Raw genomic sequence first — 15,233 nt, forward strand, 5'->3', positions numbered from 1 at the left:
TTGATATAAGAAATTATGTTTGATTTGTTGTTGTTGTTGTTTGGTTGATAAAGAGAGAGAGAGAGAGAGAGAGAGAGAGAGAGAGAGAAAATGGGTTCACCGACATCAAGGTTTGTATTCCGCATTGCGATGGTGGTGCTTCTGCTTCTTCTTCTCTTCTACATTGGTCGCCCTTTGTATTGGAAAATCTCCGCCACCGTCCACGACATCCGCAACAACAAGCAAACTGTCAGACAAGGTTTATTTTCTTCTTCTATTTCTATTTCTATTTCAATTCCAATTTCAATTTCCCATTTTTCAATTACCCTTTTCCTCACTGCATAGGTCTTTCCCAAATCGTCATGGAAGCTCAGAAATCGGTGGGTTGGTATCACGACGAATCCGACTCAGGGGTTCGTTCTAACACCCGAAAGCTGCTTCTTCATAAGCCTCTTACACTTTTTGGTTAGATACGTGTCGCCTTACATCTTCTTTCTTTTCACCATTCTCTGATTTGGTTATGTGGTTTTTGTCGTATAGGAACAAATACAATAATGAGGTAGACCAATCCAATCTTATTCAATTACATAATCACCATCATATTCTATATTTTAGGGTTCTCTCGTTTATTGTTAATTTGTGGGAAATGGGAAGGGTAATGATGTGGCTGTGTTGTTATATTTATGTATTAATTTATCCTTCTTGAAGGGGAAAAAAGGTTTGATTCTGTGCGCTGAGTAAGCTGGGTGGATAATTTGGATTTGGTAATGAATCAATGAAAAAGTAAATCCTTTCATATTCTCTAAGGCTGTGAATTGTTCACCAAATTGGTATCAGTTATTCACTCACATTAGCATTGATTTTTTAGCTTCATTTCATGTATGTTATGCACTCTAGGTATGACAAGACTGTTAATCGAATTTTAAGTTGGTGGAATCGAACTGTTGCATTGCAAGTTCTTGGAGTTAGTGTGGCCGAGTGAATAACTCCAGATTACTGGGAATACTATGAACATTATTAGATTGAGACTCAGAGTTCAATGAACATTACCAGATTTGGTTCATGGGATTTCGTGTAAGAGGGGAATAGGCAATATATCCAAGTCATAGAACAGTTGTTCCCTTCAGTTTATGCGTTAGAATATATATCTTTGGAAACTTCTTTGAATTTTTTGGGTATCTTCTGCTTCAGATCCCCGAAACTTCCATACTAAGTACAGGTTCCGTTCCTTAAGTATGGAGAGGTATGTACCAGGAAGAATAAGAGACTTATTCCTTAAGCAGTTTGTAGGGAGGATCTATTAAGTGTGAATATTATAGTTTTGGGTTGTTAACCGAGAACCAAGATCTGTCATACTGCATTACTGTGTTTTTGTATTCTGCCTGTGGTGACAAAACGGCGATGAAAAAAATGATGGTTAAGAGGAAAGATCCTATTAAAGTAGTTAGTCAGATTTTTTGGCACAAATTAGTCATTAACAATATCGGTGAATGTATCGTAACAATAACATAATTATATAAAATAATAAAAATAAAAATTGGCTATGGAATCTGTTTAGTAATCTTGAACACAGTCTTGGTTTTGGATCTGATGGCATGCCCCCAATCAAATTTTTTGATCTTGTTTGGCCTTCGGTTAGCACTCTTGCATGGTAGATAGAGTGTCATATGGCTAAGGAGTGTCACCACAAGCCAATTTTCTACGTAATTGGTAAAGCTGGGAGGGGAAAAAAAGGATTCATATGAAAGATGCTGACAATGATAATAATCGAGTGCAGATTGCTTTACAGGATTTATTGAATAAACTTATTATCCCCCACAAACTAACTCTCTTGTCGGTGGGAATTCATGGAGGATATATCATAGATATACTTCTAATAAGAATATGGTGAATCCATGAGTATGTGGCCCATGGGGCTTTTTGGCCAGGCAATTTTTTTTTCTTCAAATTTTAACATAAAATAGAGGATCCATTTGCTCTATTGCTGTGCCATTCGCCAGTGCATTATAATTTGAATTTGGATGGTGTGTTGGTCGAGACGAGATGTGGATGGAGGAGAGAGCTTGAATGTGTCAGTTAATTCCATATTAAAGAAAAATAAGGGATGTATAATGTATCCAAGCACGAATTAGAGAGTAATAAACGGCTTCTATTTTTTTTTTTTGCCTTTTTTTTTCCCAATATGTTTATTATAAAACTAAATCAAAATCATTAATATTAAAATGCTTGTAAGAATTTCAAAGATTTTCAAGACTAATACAATTTTCTTAATATCTATTGATTTTTTTTATTGATTATACCTGAAATTTGGGATTCTTTTTAATGGTGACTATACAGGGTGGTTTTATTTATAGTTTTTTTTTTTTAATATAAAGCATTTATTTTAATGTAAGAGTTGAGATTGAACATTCTTATATAAAATTGACATTTTTAACATACACTTATATATATATATATATATATATATATATATATATTACTGTATATCGCACTGTAAAATTAAATTGAAAATATTAAATTATATAATTTTGAATTTAACAAAATGAAATAATAATAATAATAATAGTAATAGTAGTAGTGGTAATAATAATAATAACACATGAAAATAATTTTGAAATAGAAGTCAATTTAGCAACCGATAGATATGTATTTTTAAAATAAATAGAGTATTATTAATTACATCAATTATAGAAGATATATTTATTCTTTTCTTTAAAATGGATATTTCATGTTATGTTTTCACATGAGAATAATGGTGTATCAAGAAGTCTAGTTCAATTAATTGAATATGATGTACAAGTGTAGTTTGTATTCAACTTTTAAGGATAAAAAAAAATGAAAATAATGGTTTTCTTAAACAAATTCAATTTACCAAAACTACCTTATCTGGTCGAACATAATGTGTTAATTATTATTAATTCTTTAATACTAAGCTGTATTATTACAAGTAAAAAAAAAAAAAAAACCAGTTTGGTTTTGAAGATGTACTGAAAATGACATAATATTATGTATATTTCTTAATTAAAATTAACTTTTATAAAAGTTATAATTTTATGTTTTAACTGGCTATCAAAAGAAAAATTAAGTTTTAGTTCACTATAGTAAATTACATTATCCATATATTAGAATTTATTCTACATGAGTTTTAAATAGGTATTATCAAAGATTATGATCTTATTACTTAAAGAAATTAAATTCAGCATCATTCAGAAATCACTTGTTAGTTTTATTAAATTATATTGAATACAAATAATAAATTAAAAGCCTTGAAGAAAATTATTTATTTATAAAATGATTTAAATATAAATATAAAACTAATTCCTGAAACTGACCAAAGATTCATGAAAAATCGGCATCTGAAACAAGGCAGAGTCGTCTAGCGCAATACGCGGAACCAAGACCGGCCCACGCAGGCCTTGCTTGAAAGTCCCATCTGATTGGAAGACTTAGCAACAAACTAAAACTAAATTCCTATATTCAAGGTCATGCTTATTTGATTCTTATTTAAGGGATTTCTATATATTCACCTTACAATAATGAATAATGATGAAAGAAGTGGGAATTGGGAAACAGATAGAAGAAAATATGGGAATTGGGAAACAGGAAGTGATGAAAGAAGTAAAGAGGCAGCTGTGGTTAGCAGTGCCTCTCTTAGTTAGGAATTCTACAATTCATTCTTCAAACCATCTCTTTGATGTTTGTTGGCCACCTTGGTACCCTCCCTCTCTCTGGTGCTTCCATGGCCACTTCCTTTGCATCAGACACATAATATAATATACTAATACAATACAACTGCACTAGCTCACATAATAACAAACAAGAAGGATAAGCACAAAAGCAAAGCTCACTTATGCTCTTTAGTAACTTCCAGGCACATGTACAACCCTGACCCTGAGCTAAAATGAAAAACTTTGTCATATGACCAAATATACCAACCCAAATACCTGATATCAAGTCGTTAAACAAAAACATGTATTATATGTACTTCACTCATGTACACAAACATTGATAGATGAGGACCTGGATGCAGTTTTCCATACTTTTGGATCTATTTGAAAAAAACGTAAACATATTTAACTTGTATACCAATCGTCCAATTAAGTCCAAAAGAAAAGGATTATATAGGTCGAAATTGATGACTGATGATGGTCCATCATTGATAGTCAATTGTAAATACCTCTATAACTCCTTGCCAGATGTTGTGCCTAACCCAAAACAAATTAAAGGTGTCTTCAGGTTTCTCACTATCCCTATGCTTAAACACTAACAGAACTGTGTGAAGTCATACAAATATACAATTAAGTCCTTTATAGATGGAGGCCAATTCCAAATTGAGCCTATGCAGAAAGTGCATAAAGGAATCAGCTTCAGGCAGTCTATTGAGTGAAAGGGGGAAAAATCAATCATCAATAGGGTAAAAGGAATCAAACTTCTCAAATAAACTAAAATCAACTTATAAACCTCAATTTTTCCATATGCTTTCCCATCTAGCTTCTTCATAAGCAAAACTTACCATTCTTTCCTTAGAAAAGTCATAGCTTTAGGGTTTTACAATTGTTAAGAATACCATAAAATGAACTCTTTAGTTTTACTGATTGCCCTATTTTATCGATAACCTAACAAGTTTTTAACTAATCATTTTTACTTTTATTGGAGATAGTAGAAATGGCTAACCTAGTCTCCAATAACAACAATAGCACACAATTTATTTTGAACATACACAGTGAGTAATAACACACCTATGGTCAGTGGTATTTTTCATGGAGCCCAAATAACATGTTGGGCATCAAGTTGATCCAAACTGTCAATTTAGCAATACCTGATAGTGACCCAAATCGTATCAACATAATAATGTTTTGCCAAAGCTGTAAAAGCCATGTAATAAATACAAATAATGTACGGAAGAACTTGTGTGCTAAACACCTAAACCTTATGCCATTTTTTTTCCATAAATTTTAAAACAACCATTAAAGTATCTAACGGTCATAATATGCAAAAACCATAATCTTTGAAGCACACTAAGTCGCCAAAGAGTTATGTCACATAACAGATGCTCATTCTTAACGCTGGGAAAATGGAATAGTTTGTAATCAAAATATTATCTGCAACAGTGAATATAAATTAAAAGGTCATACAAGCATAAACAAACAAATTTTAATCAAAACATATATCAACACCTCCTGATCAGACTGCCTTTGACAGTCAACTGGGACCTAATTTTTTTCATTCATAAAAAATGTCATCTGACCAGAATAATCTGAGATGCATAACTGTGCAGTAACAGGTAAAAAAATGTCAATAACTATTTATAATTTTTTGATAATCTCCTTTTCTTGGTTTTCTTGAGCCTTCAGAGTATAGAGTGTAGAAAAATACCAGACAAAAAAACGAGAAGCATGAAAATAAATAATAATAATAATAATAATAATAATAATAATAATAATAATAATAATAATAATAACAACGGATAATTACCACTACGGTCTCCGTTATTATAAATAATTAAATACATAACCTTTCATATTAATAAAATATTCATATAAAAATAATTACGAATAACTACTAATTTCAAAAATATTTAATCATCACAAATATAGTAAATAATACTAAAATAAATACTAATTGGCCCTTATCAAATAAAATAAAATATTAAAATTATAAATAAAATACCTATATTATATTTTTGTAAAAACGAGGTGTTACATTGAGAAGGCTAGAAAGAAGGAAGAAGGGTTTATAATTCTAGAATTCCTCTTTCTACTATCTCTCCGAGGTTCTTTAAGAAATGAATTTATGAAACTCAAACCTTAAAAGAAACTATATATATCTTTTTCTCGTGCTCAAATTGAATCTTTACTCAAAGAAACTCCTAAATGTTTAAAACTCACAAAAATTTCTTAATTCTCAAGGTTTTTTTTTTTTAACATTTTACATTGAAATCACCACACCATAATTATTGACAAAATCAACAATAATTAACAAAAATGCATGGTATTATATTGTGAAAGATAACCGTTCATGTTTACCATACAAGAGTTGAAGTTATTTAAACATAACTTAATTAACCAAATAAACGAATTACTACATTTGTTTCTATCTATAAGATCCACCTTAAAACAATTGTTTGTTTTTTAATATAAGGCTCAATTTATATTATCTCATATATTAATTATTTTTAAATAAAAATATTCCTAATTAAAATGTAGTGTTCATTTAATTTGGTAAAATACATTAATTATAAATTCTTTAAATAACACACTCTTATTATTTTGGAGAAATTTGAGTATTAATTAGGAGAGAGAAATATTATTGGGCATGTACTATTCTAATTGGTTAGAAGATATATGAGTATTAATTAAGGAAGAAAAGTAGTATAGTGCCAGTTTTAGGAAAATATATATAAATAGAACAAATTTATTGTTATTGACTAAATTAATTACTTTTCTTAACTTGGGTGAATTAGGTAATTGAGTCTTATTTATAGAAATAAAGGTAATATCATTTTTTTATTTTAATAAACTATTATTTCTATAGGATTATTTATTAACAAACTATATTTTTTATATATAGAAATGCACTAAATCAATCAACAATAGATATACAATTCTTTCTTTAAATTATAAATATTTATGTGATATATTTTATATATAATTATGATATAAAAAAATAATGTTTCAACGTGTATTTAAATTATGATTTAATCCTTAACATAATCAACATCATGATTGAAACTAATTTTTGACAAAATCAGAGGATATTCTTACTAATATCACAGTAATAAAAGAATTTGATTTAAATCAAACATGCTGATATGATGGTTATAATATTTGTTCTCACATACAAGAGGTTGACTTTTTATACTCTCAAAATTAATTATCATATATATTAAAATAATATTTGATCAATAAAAATCATGTATTACAAGCATAAATTAATCTTAGAAAGTATCAATATTTAATACATACAATAAAATATGATAAATTTGATATATTATTTTTTTATAACCATGTTATAACATGAAATATTTATGGATATTGTGTACGCTTAATTTCTATCAAAGAATTTGGTTAAACACTTTTAATCGAGTATTCCCTTTCAATTATGTACCATCAATCATATTTCATTAATAAATGGATAAAAAAAACGTTTAAATCGTCTATTTAATTATCCAAATTAAATCTATTACGAATTTCTCCCATGGATATGTACGTACATAAGTATTTTTTCCATCCTTATATAAAAAGATTATATTCCCTCATTAAAGTAACACTGATTAAAAAAAGGGAATTAAGCATGCGAATTGCTTAGCTAGGTTAGCATATACTAATACTACTGACCACGAGGACCGCATGTTTTTCAAAGCCACCTTGTATTTTTTAATTTATTAGTGTGGCGGCCTTTAAGGTAAAGAAGACAAAAAGAGAGACAAATTCAGGAATTAGGAATGGAAACAAGTAATTTCAAAATCATTAATTAAAGAAAACCAAAATTTTTAATTATGGCTCCTATATATACACGAAAAGTATTAAGTGAGAGGTTTGTAGTTATAAATATATATAGCTATCTAATTTTGAACTAATTATTAAATAACTAACTCAAATGTTCTTTTATTATAAGACAATTATAATAAAATCATAGCAATCATTTTAGTTAATTTTATAAAACAAATAATAGTGTATTAATTATATATATATATATATATATATATATATATATTTATTTTTAAATATTTATGTGAGATAAAAATATTATTTTATATCATAAATTATAAATTAGTATCAATAAGATTGATAAATAATTAAAAAAGTTAAAAGATTAAAAAATATTATTTATTAAATTCATTTATTATTATTCAATAAAAAAGAACACATGTATTCTCGCAATATTAATAAAGTCAGAAGAAAAAAAAGTTAATATTTTATAAAAGTTGTAAAATACTTTATTAAAAAATATTACTATTTAAAAAAAAAAAATCTTAATACTAACGTTATATGTAAGGTGAAATACATATATAATGCATGTAGATGGAAATGTGTTCCTTTTCCCTGTGGATGGGAGCAAAGTCAAAGGTTACACGTCAGTTTCACTCTCTGGTCAAAATTGAAATGCCAAGCACCAGCACGTGAAGGTATTTTGTATTCCTCTATTCATATCTGTTTGGTAATCGATTTTCTTCATATATATAGAAGAGAGAGGGAGATCCGTTTAATTAGGATATTGGATTCGAACAACGAAGAATGTGGGAAGCGAGAAGGTGGTGGTGTTGTGTGGCTATAGCACTAATAGCGGCCAATGTGGGAGGTTCTGTGGAGGGTAGGGCTCATCGGATTCTGGTGGATACAGATGTTGACACCGACGATTTCTTTGCTCTTCTCTATCTCTTGAAGCTCAACACATCACAATTCAAATTGGAGGTAACAAATGCAGATCCACCATTTTCATTTTCACCCTCACCTCTTCATTTTTAAAACCATTAATCACTTCAAAGTTCAAACCTAAATACTAGCTACCAAAATTATTTTTTCTTTTCTTTTTAAACAAATACTAGTAAAAGATATGAGCATTTGTTTCCATGTCAACACCTACCCCACTTCTCAGTTCTCAGTTCTCAGTTCTCACCAACAAATTTTGAATTTTGACTTAAATCAATTTTCACTTTATTTTATATAAATTCTTATACCTTTTTTCTTTGGGGTAAACAACAGTTGTTTATATTGCTTTTAAATATTTTAATAGTTTTTATTTATTCTCAAATTAACTTTTTTTTTTTACTTAATTTACGATTGCATCGTTCTCAGTTTATTTATTCTAAGTGAAGTCTTATACTTTGTTTTCGCAATTATAAGATGTTTATTTTTTTTTCCCCCACAAGTTCTTAAATTCAAATTCAAAGCCAAATCTTATTAGTCATCTTAAAAAAGGTTGTTTATATTTTTCTTAAATTATTTCAACCCTTTATATTTATTTTGAGTTTCCGTTCAAAATTTATTTTTATTTATTCTCAAATTAATCTTTTAAATTAATTTATGATCGCAACATTCTTAATTTATACTCTTCTGGTTCTTTCTTCTTCTTCTTCTTTTTTAAAATAATTTAAATTAAAAGTGTTTTTCTTTTACTTTTTTTTTTATTTTAAAATTTTAATTATATGAATCGATCTAAAATGATAAATAACTATCTATTAGCGTTGATGTATTATCACTCATAGCGTATGATCATTAATTTTTTTTTCTATATTAATTCTTTTTGTAAAATCTTTTATGACCATTAAATATTTTCTATATTAATTTTAATTTTGTTTTGAAACATCATTTTGCAATTGAGTCCATTATTTACCTTTAAAATACTACATATTTTTCAATTTATATTATGACATCCAACTTAAAATAATTATTTATTTTTCTATATAAGATCCAATCTATATTATTTCAAGTGTTAATTATTTTTAAAGTAAAATATCTCTCATTAAAATATATTCTCTTAATTTGTACATGGACTCTAATTCTATCTCTTCATAAAACAATGAGAGTCAATGATAAATTAAGTTACAATAATTATAGGAGAAATGAATATTAATTATGATAAGAAGATTAGTGTATAAGAGTAATTAGAAAAACAGGATAAATTTATTGTTATTAATCTGATAAATTAAATAAATGAATCTTTTAAAACCAAAAGTTCATGTTAGAGCTAACAATAAAAGATATATATAATTATAAATTTTGAAAACTATATATTAATTAAGTTCAACATATATTTGTCAAAAAATCAATTAAAACTTATTTTCAGTGATTTTGTAACATATAATGTAAATTTTGTAATGATAGATACAGGTGAGTAAAATAGAAAATTACTCCAACAAAGAAAGATAAAAAGAGATTGAAAAAAAAAGGTTTGTGCTAAAATATACATATTTATATTTGTGCTCCAAAAAATTAATTAAAAAGTACGATACTTGTTAAAAAGTTATGAGATTTTTTTAGTCTATATCATTAGAAAAGTATCCATAATTTTATGACAGGTGAGTTTGCATATTTTGATCGGAAGTTTGTTTCTCCCGGCATTTTCAATTAAATGCTTTGTTTATAACCTTACTAGAAGAAATTATTGATCGGATATTTTTAATGTGGATGTGGTGGGAATATTTTTAGGGCATCACGATCAATGCAAATACTTGGACGAGTGCTGGGCATGCTGTTAATCAAGTTTATGATCTACTTTACATGATGGGACGAGATGATGTTGCTGTTGGAGTTGGAGGTGAGGGTGGAATACTAGCAAATGGTACCATTCTCCCTAATGTCGGTGGATATCTTCCAATTATAGAACAGGTTCTTGTCGTCTTCTAATTTCTAAACCTTAAAGTACACAAAAAAATATTTTTGTCTTGCTTGATAATGAAATGGTAATTCATCATCGTATCAGGGAATGACAACAGTGGGAGGTTGCAGATACAGGAGGGCCATTCCTGTGGGCCTTGGAGGGCGCTTAGACATCGATGCCAACTATGGTATCAGGAAAGCTTTCCTACCGCAGGTACAAACATAATACACTATTAATATTAATATTTTTTAATAATTATATTATTCATAAAATACTTATTTATTTTCTCGATAATTAATTTATGTTATTATGTTTTTTTATTATATTTATTCAACATTTGATTTAAAGTATCATGAAATTAGGGAAGTAGGAAATACACTCCACTGCAACAAGCAACTTCTCAGGAAGTGTTGATTGAAAAAATATCTGAGGGCCCTATAACTCTGCTTGTGATTGGAGCACACACGAACATTGCAATTTTCCTAATGAACAACCCACACCTAAAGAAAAATGTGGAGCATATTTATATAATGGGTGGTGGTGTAAGGTCAAGCAATCCAACAGGTTGTTGCCCCAAAAATGCTACATCTTGTGTGCCTCGCCAGTGTGGTGACCGTGGCAATATGTTCACAGATTATAATACAAACCCTTATGCAGAGTTCAATATATTTTCAGACCCCTTTGCAGCATACCAGGTCAGACATTTTAAATTTAATATATTGTAAATCCTTACCGTTGTTGTTCTATATACTGTTACTCCATAACTAATAAAATACACCTTTAGTTTCATAACAATATTGTTTACTTTCCCTTGATATCAACTGCAATCAACTTGATACTCTTCTTTAAGGTTCAGATTTAAGTACATTGCGATAAAAAGAAAAATGGTTTTATGGATAGGCCGGTTTATTTGTGTATTTTTAAGGAATTTTTTTTTGGTGTTGCTGTAATTTAAAACATGATTTAAAAAACTACAATAATTAAATATTTGATTTAATAAATAAAAACTCAAAAATTATTTCAACGTTTTTTAAAAATTTGAAAAAGTAGCATTTGGAAAAAAATATTATAGAAGGTTTATGAGAAAGTATGCTATGCAAAAATTATTTAATAGATTGATAATATAGAAGATTTTACATTTACATTCACGGTGGATAGCTATTAAATTTTATGATTATTTATTTTTAAATATATTCAAGACTTACATATATTTTTAATCTCTCAAATTTAAGATAAATTTATTTTTGATCCTTCAAATTTAAAATTATTATTTTTAATTTTTATAATTTTGAAAAATTATGTTTTACTTCTTCAAGTTATCAATAACATATATAAAAGTAACAAATTAAGACGGTTATTCACTAACATGAATATCAATGAATAGATTTTATACGATAATGTTTAATAAATTTGTAACAAAATTTAAATATAAAAATTAAAATATAATTTTTTGAAATTATATAAACTAAAAATAATAATTTTAAATTTGAGGAAGTAAAAATAAATTTATCTTAAATTTAATGATTAAAAAATTTAAGCCTATATTCAAATACTGCATCAAGAAAAGTGTGTTCATGACATAAAAAAAAGTATGTCCTGGTTTTTAGGTGATTCATTCTGGAATTCCTGTCACCCTTGTTCCTCTTGATGCAACAAACACAATCCCCATCAACGAAGAATTCTTTGATGTATTTGAAAAGAGTCAAGACACATACGAGGCACAGTACTGTTTCAAATCCTTGAAAATAGCTCGTGATACTTGGTTTGACAACGAATTCTATTCGGTAATTTCTTTGTAACAATTTAACATCCATTTGTTTGATGAATCACAAAGTAACTGATATTCATAACAACTCGTTGCTAGCAGAGTTATTTTATGTGGGACTCTCTCGCAGCTGGTATAGCGGTCTCAACCATGAGTAAACCCAATAACTTTGAAAGAGAAAATGAATTTGCTGAAATGGAGTATATGAACATAACTGTAATTACTTCAAACAAACCTTATGGCGTATCTGATGGCTCTAACCCTTTCTTTGACGACCGAAAAGTTCCTAAATTCAATCTAGAAAAAGGTGGGGTGCATAGTGGTCATATTCAACATGGACTTAGAGATCCACTTTGCTTTGTGAAGAATGGGAAAGGGAAATGTCAGGTAACTGTTACTCTCCCTTTTATATAGCAACTTTAATTTGTTAGCTACACATTCACTCGTACCTTAACGTGTTATGCTGTAACATTTTCTATAGGATGGGTACACAGCAGAGGTAAGTGGTCCAGACTCAGTGAGGGTACTCGTTGCCACAAAAGCAAAGCCTAACAAGGATGTTGGAAGCTCACTTGACAGAGAATTTTTCAAAAGCTTCTTGAATGTATGTTTACCTTTTCAGTATATTATTCAAACTTATTCAAGATATGGCACGCGAGAAAAAAGAGCAATTACATGATAAATCGACTCGGACAAAAAAACAATTACTAAATGTTTATGAATCTTTTTTTTTGTTGGGTAAAAGGTTCTAAAGCGTCCACAAAATGCTGGGAGGTTCAACTTCACCACACAGTTTCCTAACTACAGAGAAGTAACTTACAAGCCAAATTTTCAAAATAAAACACTGGGGAAACCTGTTGTGTTTGACATGGACATGAGTGCAGGCGATTTTCTAGCTCTATTTTACCTCCTAAAAGTGCCGGTTCAAGTAATCGACCTTAAGGTATTTGATTTTTTTCATTTTTTTTTATTATTTCTTTAAATTTAATTGTTCTACATTAAACCAAATATTGACACTAAGATAGGAAAAGTTGCGCAAATGATTTCTTTTTATGATTTTAGCTCAAACAGGAATTTTTCTACTGTTAAGTTGGGGACTTACGTTACTTTCTACCTTACACTTGAAAATCCAAGTTCTGTTATGATGAAAAATATACCGATTGCACTCACAGAAACATCTTTGGATTCAGGCAATCATTGTCAGCCCTACTGGATGGGCTAGTTCAGCAACAATAGATATCATCTATGACATACTTCACATGATGGGTCGTGACGATATCCCAGTTGGTCTAGGAGATGTTTTTGCAACGAATCAGTCAGATCCAATATTCTCAGCTGTTGGAGAATGCAAGTATGTTAAGGCCATTCCTCATGGAAGTGGGGGGTTACTCGACTCTGACACTCTTTATGGTCTTGCTCGTGATCTACCACGCAGCCCAAGAAGGTGCTTTCAATTACTTTTATGGATTTAAATTGCTCACAAGCATTACAATGCATCAGAAGATAGTATAATGGAATATATATGTCATGCAGACATGAATTAGACAGACTATCTCGTAATGAAATTGATATTGCAAGATAAATCTAAAATGGACCACGCCATTGTGAACTCACTCCTATAGCTTTATCACTAATAATTGTTACTTATGTTTTATGAAGTACTCCAGTGTTTGTTACTAGCAATTGACCAACACATTAAGAACCATTTCAGGTATACAGCAGAGAATTCTGTGAAGTTTGGGGCTCCTCGGGATACGGATCACCCTGAACTAAGACAGCCACTAGCCATGGAAGTTTGGGAGTCTATATTGAAAACAACTAAACCCAAGTCTAAGATTACAGTATTAACCAATGGACCCTTGACTAATCTGGCAAAGGTTGTATCAATGAAAAACATGAGCTCTAGAATTGAGGTGAGTCATAGTATATATAAATTTGTTATCATCTATTTGAAATAGTTATATATTTCAACAAAAAAATCAGCTGCTATGAAAGTGGAATAGAGAGTCACTAACCCCAGAAAAAAAATAATAATTCTGGTCATTTTGGTAAAATTAGCCAAATGGAAACACTTATTGTACTGATAGCATGGAATAAAAATTCCAAAACGTTGCAGGAGATCTATGTAGTCGGGGGACACATAAGCATCAATGCAAATGACAAGGGAAACATCTTTTCAGTTCCTTCCAACCAATATGCAGAATTCAACATGTTCCTTGATCCTTTAGCAGCCAAGACAGTGTTTGAATCAAAAGTTAGCATGACACTCATTCCACTGAGTACACAGCGCAGAGTAAGTTCGTTTCCAAGCATCATAGGCGAGTTGCGAAGGACACCAAGAACACCCGAGGCTGTGTTTTCCGAGCGTCTATTGTCAACTCTATACCGTTTAAAGCGAACCCATTACAGATATCAGCATATGGTATAATTTTATTTTATTTTTTCTAGCTTAGTCCTCTTTCACATTATAACTTCACTAGTTATGCAAAAACTTCATTATTGCTTGTGGCATAAAAAGGAGAATAACCAACTTTAACATGATGTCTCTTTTGTGTTTGTAGGACACATTCTTGGGGGAAATTCTTGGTGCAGTTGTGTTGGGTGATAGGCGTTCAGGTCTTGATCCAAAGTTTAAGGTGAAGGAAGTTAAAGTGTTGGCTGATGGTGATGAATGGAGTGATGGAAGAATTGTGGTGGATGAGAAAGGTGGAAAATTAGTGAGAATTTTAAGCAGTGTGGATGGGAAGGCATATCATAGTTTGTTTGCAAAAAAGCTTGGCTATGAGGAGCAATCAGCTAAGATTGGAAGCTTTAAGGACCAACAGAGAAAATGGAGTTATCATCACAACGAAAACTAGACACTACCTCTGAAGCCATCTTGATCATATCAAAGGGTGATAGTGCATCACAATGTCTTAAGTTCAAGCTATTCACATATGCCAATTGTTAACTTACAAGTTATTTAATCAAATAATAAGATTATTTACCAAAATAAAAGTATTTATTAAACAATTTTATTTTATTAATTTATACCATTTATCTATGCACTATTTGAAGCAGTGTAAGTTTATAATTTTATATCAATTATATTTTTTCCTTAATATTATACCAGTTATCTTACAAAATCATTTATTTATCAGTATACAACTATTTTAGTTATTACGCT

The 15,233-nt window shown here is 29.5% G+C and overlaps 2 protein-coding genes across 2 annotated transcripts; both read left to right on the forward strand.

The window, feature by feature from the left end:
• Positions 1 to 785, forward strand: LOC109808870 (Low-density receptor-like protein). Its single transcript, XM_020372035.3, has 2 exons — positions 1 to 238; positions 325 to 785. The coding sequence occupies exons 1-2, from the start codon at positions 91 to 93 to the stop codon at positions 447 to 449; spliced, it is 273 nt and encodes a 90-aa protein (XP_020227624.1). The 5' UTR covers positions 1 to 90; the 3' UTR covers positions 450 to 785.
• Positions 786 to 8,069: 7,284 nt separating this feature from the next.
• Positions 8,070 to 15,089, forward strand: LOC109810122 (nucleoside hydrolase 3). The gene is made up of 12 exons (XM_083075879.1): positions 8,070 to 8,393; positions 10,131 to 10,310; positions 10,405 to 10,515; positions 10,665 to 10,997; positions 11,910 to 12,086; positions 12,170 to 12,454; positions 12,549 to 12,671; positions 12,813 to 13,010; positions 13,258 to 13,511; positions 13,779 to 13,980; positions 14,184 to 14,489; positions 14,629 to 15,089. The coding sequence occupies exons 1-12, from the start codon at positions 8,217 to 8,219 to the stop codon at positions 14,923 to 14,925; spliced, it is 2,643 nt and encodes an 880-aa protein (XP_082932005.1). The 5' UTR covers positions 8,070 to 8,216; the 3' UTR covers positions 14,926 to 15,089.
• Positions 15,090 to 15,233: the final 144 nt, after the last annotated feature.

Source organism: Cajanus cajan, chromosome 5, assembly GCF_000230855.2.
Source record: "Cajanus cajan strain Asha chromosome 5, NIPB_CcT2T_4, whole genome shotgun sequence".
NCBI lineage: Eukaryota > Viridiplantae > Streptophyta > Magnoliopsida > Fabales > Fabaceae > Cajanus > Cajanus cajan.

What these genes read in the sequence shown, in the direction of transcription:
- LOC109808870 (XM_020372035.3), top strand. Translation starts at nt 91, where the DNA reads ATGGGTTCACCGACATCAAGGTTTGTATTCCGCATTGCGATGGTGGTG. An exon ending in CAAGCAAACTGTCAGACAAG is followed by an intron (nt 239 to 324) that starts GTTTATTTTCTT and finishes CTCACTGCATAG; the next exon opens with GTCTTTCCCAAATCGTCATG.
- LOC109810122 (XM_083075879.1), top strand. Translation starts at nt 8,217, where the DNA reads ATGTGGGAAGCGAGAAGGTGGTGGTGTTGTGTGGCTATAGCACTAATA. An exon ending in CATCACAATTCAAATTGGAG is followed by an intron (nt 8,394 to 10,130) that starts GTAACAAATGCA and finishes GAATATTTTTAG; the next exon opens with GGCATCACGATCAATGCAAA. An exon ending in GGAAAGCTTTCCTACCGCAG is followed by an intron (nt 10,516 to 10,664) that starts GTACAAACATAA and finishes TCATGAAATTAG; the next exon opens with GGAAGTAGGAAATACACTCC.